The sequence below is a fragment of the Pteropus vampyrus genome, unplaced genomic scaffold (genome assembly GCF_000151845.1).
Source record: "Pteropus vampyrus isolate Shadow unplaced genomic scaffold, Pvam_2.0 Scaffold331, whole genome shotgun sequence".
Lineage (NCBI taxonomy): Eukaryota > Metazoa > Chordata > Mammalia > Chiroptera > Pteropodidae > Pteropus > Pteropus vampyrus.
The window spans coordinates 597,698-609,641 of NW_011889112.1; the positions used below are offsets into that span (position 1 = coordinate 597,698).

At 51.6% G+C, this 11,944-nt stretch overlaps 1 protein-coding gene across 1 annotated transcript in view; it reads left to right on the forward strand.

Annotated features, from left to right (window-relative positions):
- MAP2K3 (mitogen-activated protein kinase kinase 3) overlaps positions 1-11,944 on the forward strand; it is a 33,262-nt gene that overhangs the window by 5,754 nt on the left and 15,564 nt on the right. The window contains exons 2-5 of the mRNA XM_011378137.2: positions 8,944-9,010; positions 9,353-9,401; positions 10,450-10,563; positions 10,735-10,854. Coding sequence (XP_011376439.1) covers positions 8,944-9,010; positions 9,353-9,401; positions 10,450-10,563; positions 10,735-10,854 — 350 coding nt within the window. The remainder of the gene's footprint in view (positions 1-8,943; positions 9,011-9,352; positions 9,402-10,449; positions 10,564-10,734; positions 10,855-11,944) is intronic.

The window sequence follows — 11,944 nt, forward strand, 5'->3', positions numbered from 1 at the left end:
TTCTGTGTATCCAATACTCAGTTAAAGAAATGAAACATTACTGTGTCCCTGAAGTCCCCCTGGAATCGATCGCATCTCCCTAACAACTGTCTTGACTTCTTGTATTAGTCATTTCTTTATTATTATTTTATTTATTTAATTTAAATATTTTTTAAAATTATTTTTTGAGAATTTTTATACAAGTTTATTTGAGCCAAACTGACAATATATGCCAGGGAGTAAGATCTCAAATGCTCCCTTTTTATTTTTTTAAATAAAACTTAAATAACTTAAGTGGTATGTTTAAGCTCACTGTCCTACAGAATCCCTACCATGGCCAGCGTTCATGCCATGGTACATGGGGCTAACACTGATCTGTGGTGGTAGGGAGACTCTAGAGCCAGCCAGTTCGGTTTTGGACTGTTTCCGCTACACACAAGCTGTGTATCCTCAGTTTCCTCATCTGTATCGTGGGGATGATACTAGCACCTAAATTGCAGGGTTGCTATGAGGATTCAGTGGGTTAATATATGGAAGTAGTAAGTACGGGGCTGGTTCAGAGTTTGTGTATATGAGTGTTTGCAGCTGTTTTTGTTGTGGCTTTAGGTCAGGGGTTCGCAACACCTGGGCCACAGAGCAATACCGGTCCGTGGCCTGTTAGGAACTGGGCTGCACAGCAGGAGCTGAGTGGCGGGTGAGCGAGTAAAGTTTCATCTGTATTTGCAGCCACTCTCCAGCGCTAGCATTACTACCTCAGCTCCACCTCAGATCATCAGGCATTAGATTCTCATAGGAGCACTGGCCCCTGGTGCCAAAAAGGTTGGACACTGCTGCTATAGGTGAATTTTAAATTCCCAAGGCCAAATTGCATAATGCTCTGCCAGTGCAGCTGTACTGACAGCTCTGACTTTCTTCACCTACATCACTGTGCTAATGACACCAGCTTCGGAGGTTTGTCCTAAGGATTGCCAGTAGATGTGAAGTGACAAGCAAAGGGTCTTGGATGTCAGTGGAGGTGTTTGAGCACAGTTAGTAAGTAAATAGGGAGCTGAGGAGCATTGCTATGAACCCAGTAAGTAGGTGCGCTTCATCAGTGTTGGTGGTCCGTGGCTGCTGAGGCTTGGATGAAAGGACTGCCCAAGACTTCTGTGGGTGTAGGGGCTGGAGAATGTTCCCTGCCTTCTTTATTCTTTTGCATGTCTGTGACTTAGCCTTCTGGTCTACCCTAAACCCTCCTACTATACTGGCACAGCTTGCCCACCACAAATTACCTGGGGCAGACCCTAGGATGGTGTGGTTGGACCCTTGATAGTTGAGCCTGAGAGGACTTCCAGGTGGGAGGGGCTGGTTCTAGGCCCAGCTCTGCCTCAACTTCCTTTGTGACCTCCTGAGCCTCAGTGTTCTCATCTGACCCAAGGGAGAAAAAATACCCACTTCTCAGGCTGCTGTTGAGGGTAAGAAGCAATGAGACCTGTCAAGTCTAGGGATATGATAGGTGCCCAATCAGTGCTGAATTTGCACTTGAGCTATGTATTAGTGTTTTTACCACCAAGAATAACTTTTAGGTTTTTCTCCCCCATTGACTCCATGTTTTGTAAGATTTTGTTTTGATACTAATGATAATAAAAAGAAGAATGACATTTGTTAAGGAAAGGTACCTCTGCAGTTTTGCCTGAGCAGGAGCATGGGGCCCATCAGTGCTCCTGGGTGGGCTGGGGTGGCCTGGATGATCTCATACTGGCTCCACATGGAGACCTGTGGGAATGCATTCCACAAGCCCAAATACCAGGAGGGCCCCATTTCCCTTAGGCTCTGAGACGGTTGGGTGGCACTCACGGAACATCCCTCTTCCGTCACAACCGTTTGAAGCCTAGAACTTGGGCTCTACAGTCTAGGGACCCTTACCTTTGGTGGCTCACCGTGTCAACTGAGGGCTCATTCTGCTATTTGGGGGCTCACCCTGCCACCTGGGGACCCACCCTGTCCTCTAGGGGCTCACCCTGCAGTCTGAGGACCCACCTAACTGGAGACCTTTGGGCCAGGGCAGCCACAAATCCAACCTGCTCTGTGCCACGCATTTTATGTGCAAGATCTCATTTACCCCTCATGGTTACCCAGCAATATGCATGTGTTTCTATGAGTTTTATGAGTATGTAGGCCTAGAGTAGGGGAGTGACCTACCCGAGGTCACACAGCTCTATCCTGGGAGCTTGGCTTACTGAACCCTGACCTGTGCTCATTCTCTCTTGGAGATCAATGTCACTGTACTCCCCACAATATCAAGGGAGAAAACTGAGGCTCAGAGAGATGTGGCTTACGCGTGGTCACACAGTAAGTAGTTCAAGTGTCCTGATGTGAGAGCCTGTCCTTCCTCACTTATCTTCTGTTGGCCTCTGCCGGAGTGGCTTGGGGGATGCTTTCATGGCTGCAGCTGAGGTGTGAGGAGCTAAGATCTGGTGGCCCCAAGAGAAGCACTGTCCTAGGAGCTGGGGGCCTGAGTTCGAGTCCTGGCTTTGCTGCTGCCCTGACGTGTGACCCTGGGCTTGCCCCAGGCCTCTGGTCCAGTATCTTCACTGGACAGTCTCCGAGGCACCATCCAGTTCTGAGCAGGTGCTGCTGCTAGGAGCCCCTGGGAGGGGATGCCAGTGAGCCTGGCTGCCCGCTTTAGATGGAGGAGGACACCGAGTCCCATATCCACAGCAGCCCAGGACACAGGGTTTAAATAGGGCTTCTTCCTTTATACTATTTTATTTAAATTACTTACATTTCAGTAGCTGGTACTGCATGCGATTAGGAATCTTAAAGGTAGAAAAAGGCAGTTTCTTGCTTCTCCTGATGTCCTCTGTGAAGAAACCAGTGTTTTTCCTCTGTCACAAATTTTGCTCTGCCCCTTCTGCTCTAATGTGCCTGGGACTTGACTCCCTGTCACCACATAGAGAGTGCTTGCCCTGCTGTCCTGCCGAGGGGTTCACTAGACTCTCGCCACTTCTTCATTCTAGAGCTTTCCATAGCTGCCTCATCTCCAAGTCAGTCTCAGCTTAAATCCCACCACCGAGAAGACCCTGTGCCCTGCTTCCTTTCTCTTCAAGAGCTTTTAGCATGCTTGAAATTCTGTGTAAGCGTTGCATACATTGGCTTTGTTTGTTAGTTCATTGTTTTGTGGCCAGATGTTTTTTTAGGGCTGGATTTATTTTTTTTGGACTGGATTAGGTTGTAGGGGCCGAGTGTGCATTGTGGGTTATGGAGTAGCATCTCTGGCCTCTACCCACTAGATGCCAGTAGCATCCCTCAAGTTGTGACAATCAGAATGTTCACAGACATTGCCGACATTGCCACATGTCTGTGGTTGGAGCATAGTCTGAGGAGTCTAGATCCCCTGTCTGCTCATTGCAGAAGAGTGGGTGCCATGAGGTGGACAGGCACAGAATCCTCCCTATGTGCTTTGCAGATGAGAAAGGCTCTGAGAGGTGGAGGGACAAGGAGGGTGCCAAGGGACAAGGAGGCCAGGACCTGGCCACCACACAGCTGGGAGGAAAGAGGGCAGGGCCAAGGGGTTGAGCACTCCCCATGGCCCAGCCTATTGTTCACCTGTGGGTAGGGTACAGATGGTGCCTGTGGCAGGTGCCAGGCTTGGCACGTATAGGCATTCAGTAAATGAGAGAGCCTTTCTCCTCTTCCAGGACTTTGGGAAAAGGGTGCTACAGCGCTGGGGACACAGATGACTGGGGAAGAAAAGTCTGTCCTTGCTCCTTGCCAATACTTGACTGTGGCAGCCCCTGAAAGCTCCATAGAGGCCTCTTTGAGGGAGAGATACCATGGGGCAGGGACTCTGGCTCCAGACAGGCGTGGGCCTGATTGCTTGTCCTTAATACTCCTGCTTAATGGCTCTGAGCCTCAATGGTCCTCTCTGTGAACTAGGTGCTCTGAGTACCTCAACCTGGTGGGGCTGGTGTGACAACTGCAGTAAGTGGAGGTAATGAATGTCAAATGCTGGTCACAGGCTTTGGCTTGTCAAAGCCAATAAACATTAGCTATCCAGATGAGTCTCCTGCCCACCAAAAAGCCTGCCCCTTCCCTTCTTGGAGCCTCAGTTTATGTACCTGTTTAATGGGAGTTGATTGGCCTAGTTGATCTCTCTCTAAGGGACTCCCACAGGATAGAGGTGATCAGCTGAGTGGGGCAAAGCCTGGGAAGGGGCATGGGAAGCTTCCAGATATATGGCTTCCTACATCGCCATTGGCGATGTGTGATACTTTAACTGATGGACATGGACACTTGGGGCCCAGGACTTCTCCAGTGGAATCAGAAATCACAAGAAGCACTCTAAATACTTAAAAGTAGGGGGTGAGAATAATAAATTGGGAGTATTGCTTTTGTTTTTATCAGAAACCATAGGACTGAATGGGACATAGTGTGGGGGCTCCCTTTGTGAGAGTGGAGGGCCTCGCAGGGTGTTGTGAGGGGTTGTTCTACCCCAGCCTCTCGTTCCCCATGATAGATCCTGAGAGAGAGTGGCGCAGACCAGTCTATTACAAATCTCCCCAAAGCCCTGGGGGAGGAGTGGCAGCAGGGATTAAGGAAGCCTCTCTCTCAGGGTCTCTGTTGATGTTTGGTCATTGGAGCCAAACAGACCTATCTTCATGTCTACTTTTTACTAGACACTCACTATATGACCTCCATCAAGTCATCTCTCCTCTCTGAACCCCTTGGTACAACAGACACAAGAAAACACTTCCCTCATGGGGCGGCTGAGAGTATTAACAGAGTGACCATCTGGGGCTGAGGGCCTGGTGTTATCTTGGGTACGTCAGGTTTCAAGATGGCTTAGTCTAATTTTCCATGTGTCAGCCACTACTAAGGCATGGCACTGATAACCTCATTGTTAATGCACCTGATAACCCTGAGAAATTGGTCCATTATCCCAATTTCACAGTTGAGGCCATGATGCCCACATAGGTTAAGTCACTTGCCTGAGGGCACACAGCTAGGGAGTGGCTGAAATGCGATTTAAGCTCAGGCTGCCTGGCTCTAGAGTAAGTGTTCATAAACATTTGCTAGCTGCTTCTCAGAGTGCTGAATTGAGAAGAGACAGGGAAGAAGCCAGCTGGACACAAGGAGAGCCAGTAACAAGGGGGCTTAGCTGGAGCAATTGGGAGAGCCTCTCTCAGTAGGTAAAAGGTGAGAATCATATACAAACTGGGATGAAGTTGCAGGGAAGGCCATTCTAAACAGAGGGCACAGAATGTGCAAAAGCACTGAGGTGGGAAAGAAGATAGCTTATTCAAGGAATAATGAGTGGGAGGAGATGAAGGCAAGGATGATGCAATGGTGGGAGTTGTGTCTGAGTCTGGGGCACTGCTCTTTTACTGTCTGTGTATCTCAGGTCAGTGGTTAATTCCTTATTCCTTGCCTGTGGCACTGTTGGGAGACTAGTGCAGGACATAGAGATGCCTGGCTCTGTGCCTTCTTGTGCTGGGGGCCCTGTAATCTGAGGCTAGCGGGCTTGTTGTGGTTTGCTGGTAGTGGCCTGTGAACCTCTGTTTGTTGTGGTGACAGTTGCTGCAGTGGGCCCATACCTGGGTGCCCTTGGGCTGCCTGACTATCTGGGCCCAGTGCTGACATCTATGGCAGACAGTGGTACCAGCTAACAGGCCGTGGCCTGTTTCTGGGCTGTCTCCTTGGTGGCCTCACCCATTTTCTCCCACAGCTGGCATGGCTGTCCCACGGAGCCCATGTTACTCTAGACTGAGGCCTAGTGACTCTGAAAGGCAGGGGGGTGAAAAGGCCAGGACCACACTCCTCCCACTCACCCGGCCCATGTGCTCAACGCAGCCTCTGTCTATCCAGGCCCATGAGAAAGGCAGATGGGAGCGTACCTTCACTGAGCGCCTTGGGCCTCTTCACATGGTCCTCACCCACCTGGCCTGGCTACAGTGTGGAAGCTCCCTTGACAGATGGGAAAACTGAGGCTTGGTGAGGGGGAACATATCTTATGAATGGATCACAGGGCAGGAGGTGATGTGCAGGCTAGAGCCAGGGGATGGTGCAAATGAGGCCAGGAGCAGAGTAGTGTGGGAAGGGTGTGGCTATGAGCCCCAGCAGAACCCTGAGTGTGTTAACTTTTCACATAAAATAGTTTACTTTCTATTTACGAAAAGCATCAAGTCAAGAATAAAAGGTACCCATAATTCTGATTACTTAAGATGAAAATTTTTACCTCTGTGGAGAGGCTGATAATAACCATGGTGGCCATTTTTGGTCCATTGCAGCAAGGGTCCCCAACCCCTGGGCTGCACAGCAGGAGGTGAGTGGTGGGCTAGTGAGTGAAGCTTCATCTATACTTGCCACCGCTCCCCAGCACTAGCATCACCGCCTCAGCTCCACTTCAGATCATCAGGCATTAAATTCTCATAGGAACACTGGTCCCTAGTGCTAAAAATGTTGGGGGCTGCTGCATTACAGGATCACATACAGTGTGCCAAACTCTGTGCTGAGTGCTCCACAGATGAGACCTTGTCTTATCAGCCAGGCAGGTGGGCATTTCTTTGAGGTCCTGTTTTGCAGATTGGGAACCTGAAGTGCAGAGAGGAAGGTACTGTGCTGGGTATCAGCTAGGGTGCATAGCTGGGCTTCCTTGGGCAGCCATATGCCAAATGCATGATAGCAACACCAGCCTGGCCAGCGGCCTCCACAAGCTTCTGGGCAACCCAGGGCCCATGTCCTTACCCCAGAGATTGGTGTAGACTTAGTCTGATTCTGAGAGAGCACAGAAGTGGCCTTGGGAATTGATGGCCCTGTATGCCTTGGCTTTTCTCTGTTTTCTTCTTGCTGTGTGGAATGTGCTGGGCCCCGGGAAACCTGGCAAAACCTCTGGGTTCCTGGTCAGCATGAGATACCACAGTGATTCCTGTGGGGTGTGTAGCAGGCCTATCCCTCCGGCCACAAAGAGAAGCTTCCTGCAGGAGGTGATGCTGTGAGCCACTTGACTTGGCTTCTTGGGGTCTCCGAGTCAACAAATCCAGGCGTGCCTTCCTGGCCAGACCCCTGACTAATTGTGCAGCAACTTCACCTCTGAGCCTCAGTTTCCCCAAGTAAAATGAGGCTAAGATCTTTTCCCTTAGGGTTGTGGAGCATCTGCCATGCATATTGGGAAGGGCCATGCGTGTGACTGACAGGCTACTGCCTTGATGGATGAAAGCTTTGGAGTGAGACTTACCCAGCCCCTGACAACCAGCCCTATTACCTCTTCTGTAAAATGGGATGAAAATGCCTCACGTGGGAGGTCATGATTAGGTGACTGGTGCATCCCAGTGCCAGGGGAGCCGATGGTGGATACCCGATGAATACAGCTGCTTCTGCTGCTGTTATTATTACTATTTGTTGAAACTGTTGTTTCTTGAGGCCTCCGGGTCAGGCCCTGGACAGGTACAGTAGCTTTGATGCAGGCTGAGTGCTGTTCTAAGTGCTTTACTCAATAAAGCTACAAAATAGGTGCTGTTTTTATCCCTGTTGCAAGGATAAATATACTGAGGCTTAGAGAGGTGTGAGGAATTGCCTGAGGTCACCCAGACTGTAAGGGGCAAAGGTAGGATTTGAACTTGGGGCAGAGAGAGCCCATGCTTTTGGCCTGGCATTAGGGTGTCCCTGGGGTGACTTCTGTGGAGAGGCTGCGGGTACCTGCTGTGCTCTGCTCACTCACCTCAGTGCAGACACTGGGAACCTATCCCCACTGGGGTTGTTCTGTTTCCTGGAGGTTTATCTGTTCTGAGGACAGCCTGGACCGGGCTTCATATTCCTAGTTGGCAGTAATAGCCCCACCCCATCACTTGACAGTGGTGCCAGGCAGCCTGCCTGCTGGGCCCATGCCAAGTTCACAGATGAGGCACTGAGGTCGCACAGTGAGGCATGACAGAAGTTGAATATGAACTCCGTTCAGAGGTGGCTTTAGGGCTGGGGTCTCCTCATACTCCCTGCACACCCATAAGTGGTGGCAGAGCCTTGGGTGGTTCTTAGTTCTCTGGTGGCCAGAGTGCGTCAGCAGTGGTGGTGTGGGTTGGGTTGGGAGGGCAGAGCAGGTTGCTGGGCCATGAAAGGAAGCAGGAAAGACTCTCCTGCCGGAGCAGGGATGTGAGCTTCACCGTTTCTGCTGTGAGTGGGTTGGGAAGTCATAGTTGTGTCCCAGCTCTGCCACCCATGTGCTCAGTGACCTAGGCAACTCCCCTTCTCTGGAAAATGAAGCCCCTGAGAGCAGGGGCTGCGGACTCAATCAAGCGCATCTTGCTCCTTACTGATGGGCTCCCTGATGTCTCCAAATCTTACTTTTCTTGCTTTTCTGAGATGATGCTGTGCCTTCTTCTAAGGGTGGCCCTAATGAAAGCTCCCATTGCCATGCCAGCCTCATCTGTGTCCAGTACTCCATCATACTGAGCCTTCTTTAGCACTGGCCACATGCCGAACACCTGGCCACATGCATCTAGGTCTAGAGGTGTGGAGCTCAGCCACACTGGGGCTCTGAAGAGCCAAGCCCCTCACCCATCCTCAGGAGTGAGGGTAAAGGAGGAATTGCCTCAGGACTCGAGCCCACCTGGTACCCTAAAAGGGGAGCCAGCTTCCTGGGGTGCCTTTGAAGGGAACAGCAAAGGTAAGAACTATTGTGGTGGGAGAAAAATGGGCACCAGGTTTTAGCCAGGGATTCCCCAGCTTGTGTCCTTCCAAGCCTCTTGGCCACCCCTGAGGTGGGCATTTGTGTTCTAAGGTTACATATGTGAAAATTGAGGCTCAGAGGTGGTGTGGGCAGTAGAGCTGGGACCTGAAAGGAGCACTGTCTGCCTCAGGAACCCCCACCAAGGTTAGCATCACAGTAGGGGAGGGCGTCTGTAACAGTTTGCTAAGGCTGCCAGAACTAAGTATGACAGACCGGGAGGCTTCACAGAAACTTACTGTCTTATTGTCTCTCCCTTTTAGGAAAATCTAAGAGGAAGAAGGATTTACGAATATCCTGTGTGTCCAAGCCACCTGTGCCCAACCCTACGTGAGTCTGCCTCAGTTTCTTCCCTGGCTCAGCCTGTTGTGGCTTCCTTGGGGGGGCCCAGTGGAGCAAGTGGTGGGGGAGTGTGTCGTAGGCAATGCCTCTAGTCATGGGGCTTACAGGCATCATGCATTTGTTCTGTGCCCCTTCTTGCCCCATCTCAGAGATGGGAAATTGAGGCACCTTGTGCCTGGCATAGCAGATGCTCAGTGACTGAGCTGAGGTGCCTTGAGGAGCACCGTCTTCTGGGGACAGGACTTGCCCCATGCCAGGCTGGTTTGCTCCTTCTCTCAGGGGAAGGATGTAGGTGTCTCTGAGGCTCACAGGGTTGCTTTCTTCTGATAGGCCACCCCGGAACCTGGACTCCCGGACCTTCATCACCATTGGAGATAGGGTAGGTGCTGGCTGCAGCCTGGGGCATGGCCTTTACGTCTCTCAGCCTTGGTCTCTTCATCTGACAGCGGGCCCTAGTTGACCCCGTAGGACCACTGGGAGGTGGCTGTGGGTGTTGGACAGATCTAGGCTTTGGAAAGGAGTTTTGCTCACAGGATCCTAACTGTGTGACCCTGGGCCTCCCACTCTCTAACCCTCTCATCTGGGATGGGGACATTGGCCTCCCTCGTGGGGCCCTGGTGAGTTTCTTGACCTCAGAGTTTGGGTTGTAGGACCACCTGGGGGAATAGTGTGTGGAAAAGAAGACTCCTGGCTGTACCCTTAGGACCAGAGCCTGGGAACCTGCATTTCATATGCACCTCTGATGGCTTGGGCAGCAGGGACTGAGAATTCTAGCTTAGGGACCAGGCTAAACCCACCGGACATGCTGAGGGGCTCCAGACAGAGATCTCACTCTGGAGGCCCCTTCTTAGCTGATAGCCCCTCTAGGCTTATTTTTTTTTCATCCCTGATACTTGTCACTATTTGATGTCCAGTTCATCTACTACTTCCTTTTTTGTCTGCCTCCCACAATGGAGAGCAAGAGAGAAAGTAGGAAGCCCAGGGCCACACTGCTCACTGTGTGGGCAAGACCTTTGTTTTGTTCTCTCTGTGTCCCCAGTGCCTAAAATAGGTGCTTAGTAAATACTGGTTGAATGAATGATTCAGTCTACCCACCTGAGTAGGGTAGGGGGCAAGAGGGAAAGGCCATCTCTTAAGTTCTGTGCGTCTGCCGGGGGCATTTCACAGGCTGTCTTACTTAAACCTCACAACAGCCCTTGAATATTGGTGCCGTGTCTGTTTTATAGAGGGTGATGTGAAGCTTAGAGAGAGTAAGTGACTTGTCCTAGGTCAAATGGCAGGATTTGAGGTTGGTGCAGGATTTGAGCCCATACCTAACCGACTGGCTGTCTTCTCTTTCCACTGCTCCAGCTGTCTCCAATGAATGAGGTGTGAGAGCCAGTTCTTTACTTTTGGCCACCAACTCTCTCTCTTTTCTGTCCCCCAAGAACTTTGAGGTGGAGGCTGATGACCTGGTGACCATCTCAGAACTGGGACGTGGAGCCTATGGGGTGGTAGAGAAGGTGCGGCATGCCCAGAGCGGCACCATCATGGCTGTAAAGGTAAGCAGGGTCCCACTCTGCCAGGGAGCCCTGCGCCAGGGGATACCCGGGAGGTGTGGGGGCTGAGACGGCCTATGGGTACCCCTCAGAGCTCCTGGCCCTTGTGTAAGCGATGGTAAAGTACTTGTCCCCTGCCACACGGCTCCTTAACTGTAGCCCTCTCACCTGCAGCGGATCCGGGCCACTGTCAACACACAGGAGCAGAAGCGTCTGCTCATGGACTTGGACGTCAACATGCGTACAGTCGACTGCTTCTATACCGTCACCTTCTATGGAGCCCTCTTCAGAGAGGTGCGGCCTTGGTGGGAGGGTGGGAGGTGGGTGCTAGGCTGGGGACTGTCCTGACCTTCCGTCTGCACATCTGCCCCCTTCCATTCAGCCTCAGTTTCCTCATCTTTGAAATGAGGCCAGTAATTGTACCCACCTCACACAGTTGACACGAAGATGAAATGATGTAGCCTAGGGCCTGGCACAAGGTTGTGTGCCACAAGGTTGTGTGACTACCTGCCTTACTAGCATCCTGGCCAGCAGGGTGGGGCTCCAAGCAGAGGTAGCCATGGAAGTGTTCAAGGATTCTATTCTGGGTCTACAGGAATTACTGGATGGGGGGTGAGAGAGGAATCAGTGACATCAAGGGAGCGTGGCCTGTGGAGCTAGAGGGATGGGCTGTTGCTGGGTGGTGTGAAGGGATGGTATGGGGTGTGAACAGAGACCAGGAACCTGGGTTAGATGTGCTGGGTTTACGATGGTGATTTGCCACCTAGAGTTCAGGACTGAGATCAGGGCTCCTCTTGCCCGGCCTCACTCTGAGCACTTACTGGGTCTCTGAACTTACTGGTGTGGCAGACTCAGTGCCTCACTGGATCTACTTGTCTGATTGGCTAAGCACCCACTGCATTTCAGGTTCAGGCTCTCTATCCCCTTGCCACTTAGGGGGACAGACACATACCCAGGAGCCTGTGGATGCCCCCAAGGAGGTGCTGTACCCCACACATGGGGTCAGAGCTGGCAGGGAGGCCCAGGAGCCTGTGGATGCCCCCAAGGAGGTGCTGTACCCAGCCTTCCCAGAAGGCTGTGCTGAAGGATACACAGGAGTTTGCTGAGGGACCAGGGGCAGGGGAGGCAAGGCATTGCAGGTGGAGTAGGGAACCATCCACCAGGGTCAGAGCTGGGACAAGCTATGTGTGTTGCGGGCAATAAGAGCTGAAGCAGAAGGGGTCTACAGGGCTAGGTCATGGAGCTGAGCTGCAGCCAGCCTGTGAAAGTCCCCATTGGAAGGACACATCAGGTATTTTAGTCACTTCTCTTTCATAATTGCCATGGAATTAGGGATCAGATAGGAGGACCCAGTGCGTGGACCCAGCAGTGTAGGCAAGCCTGG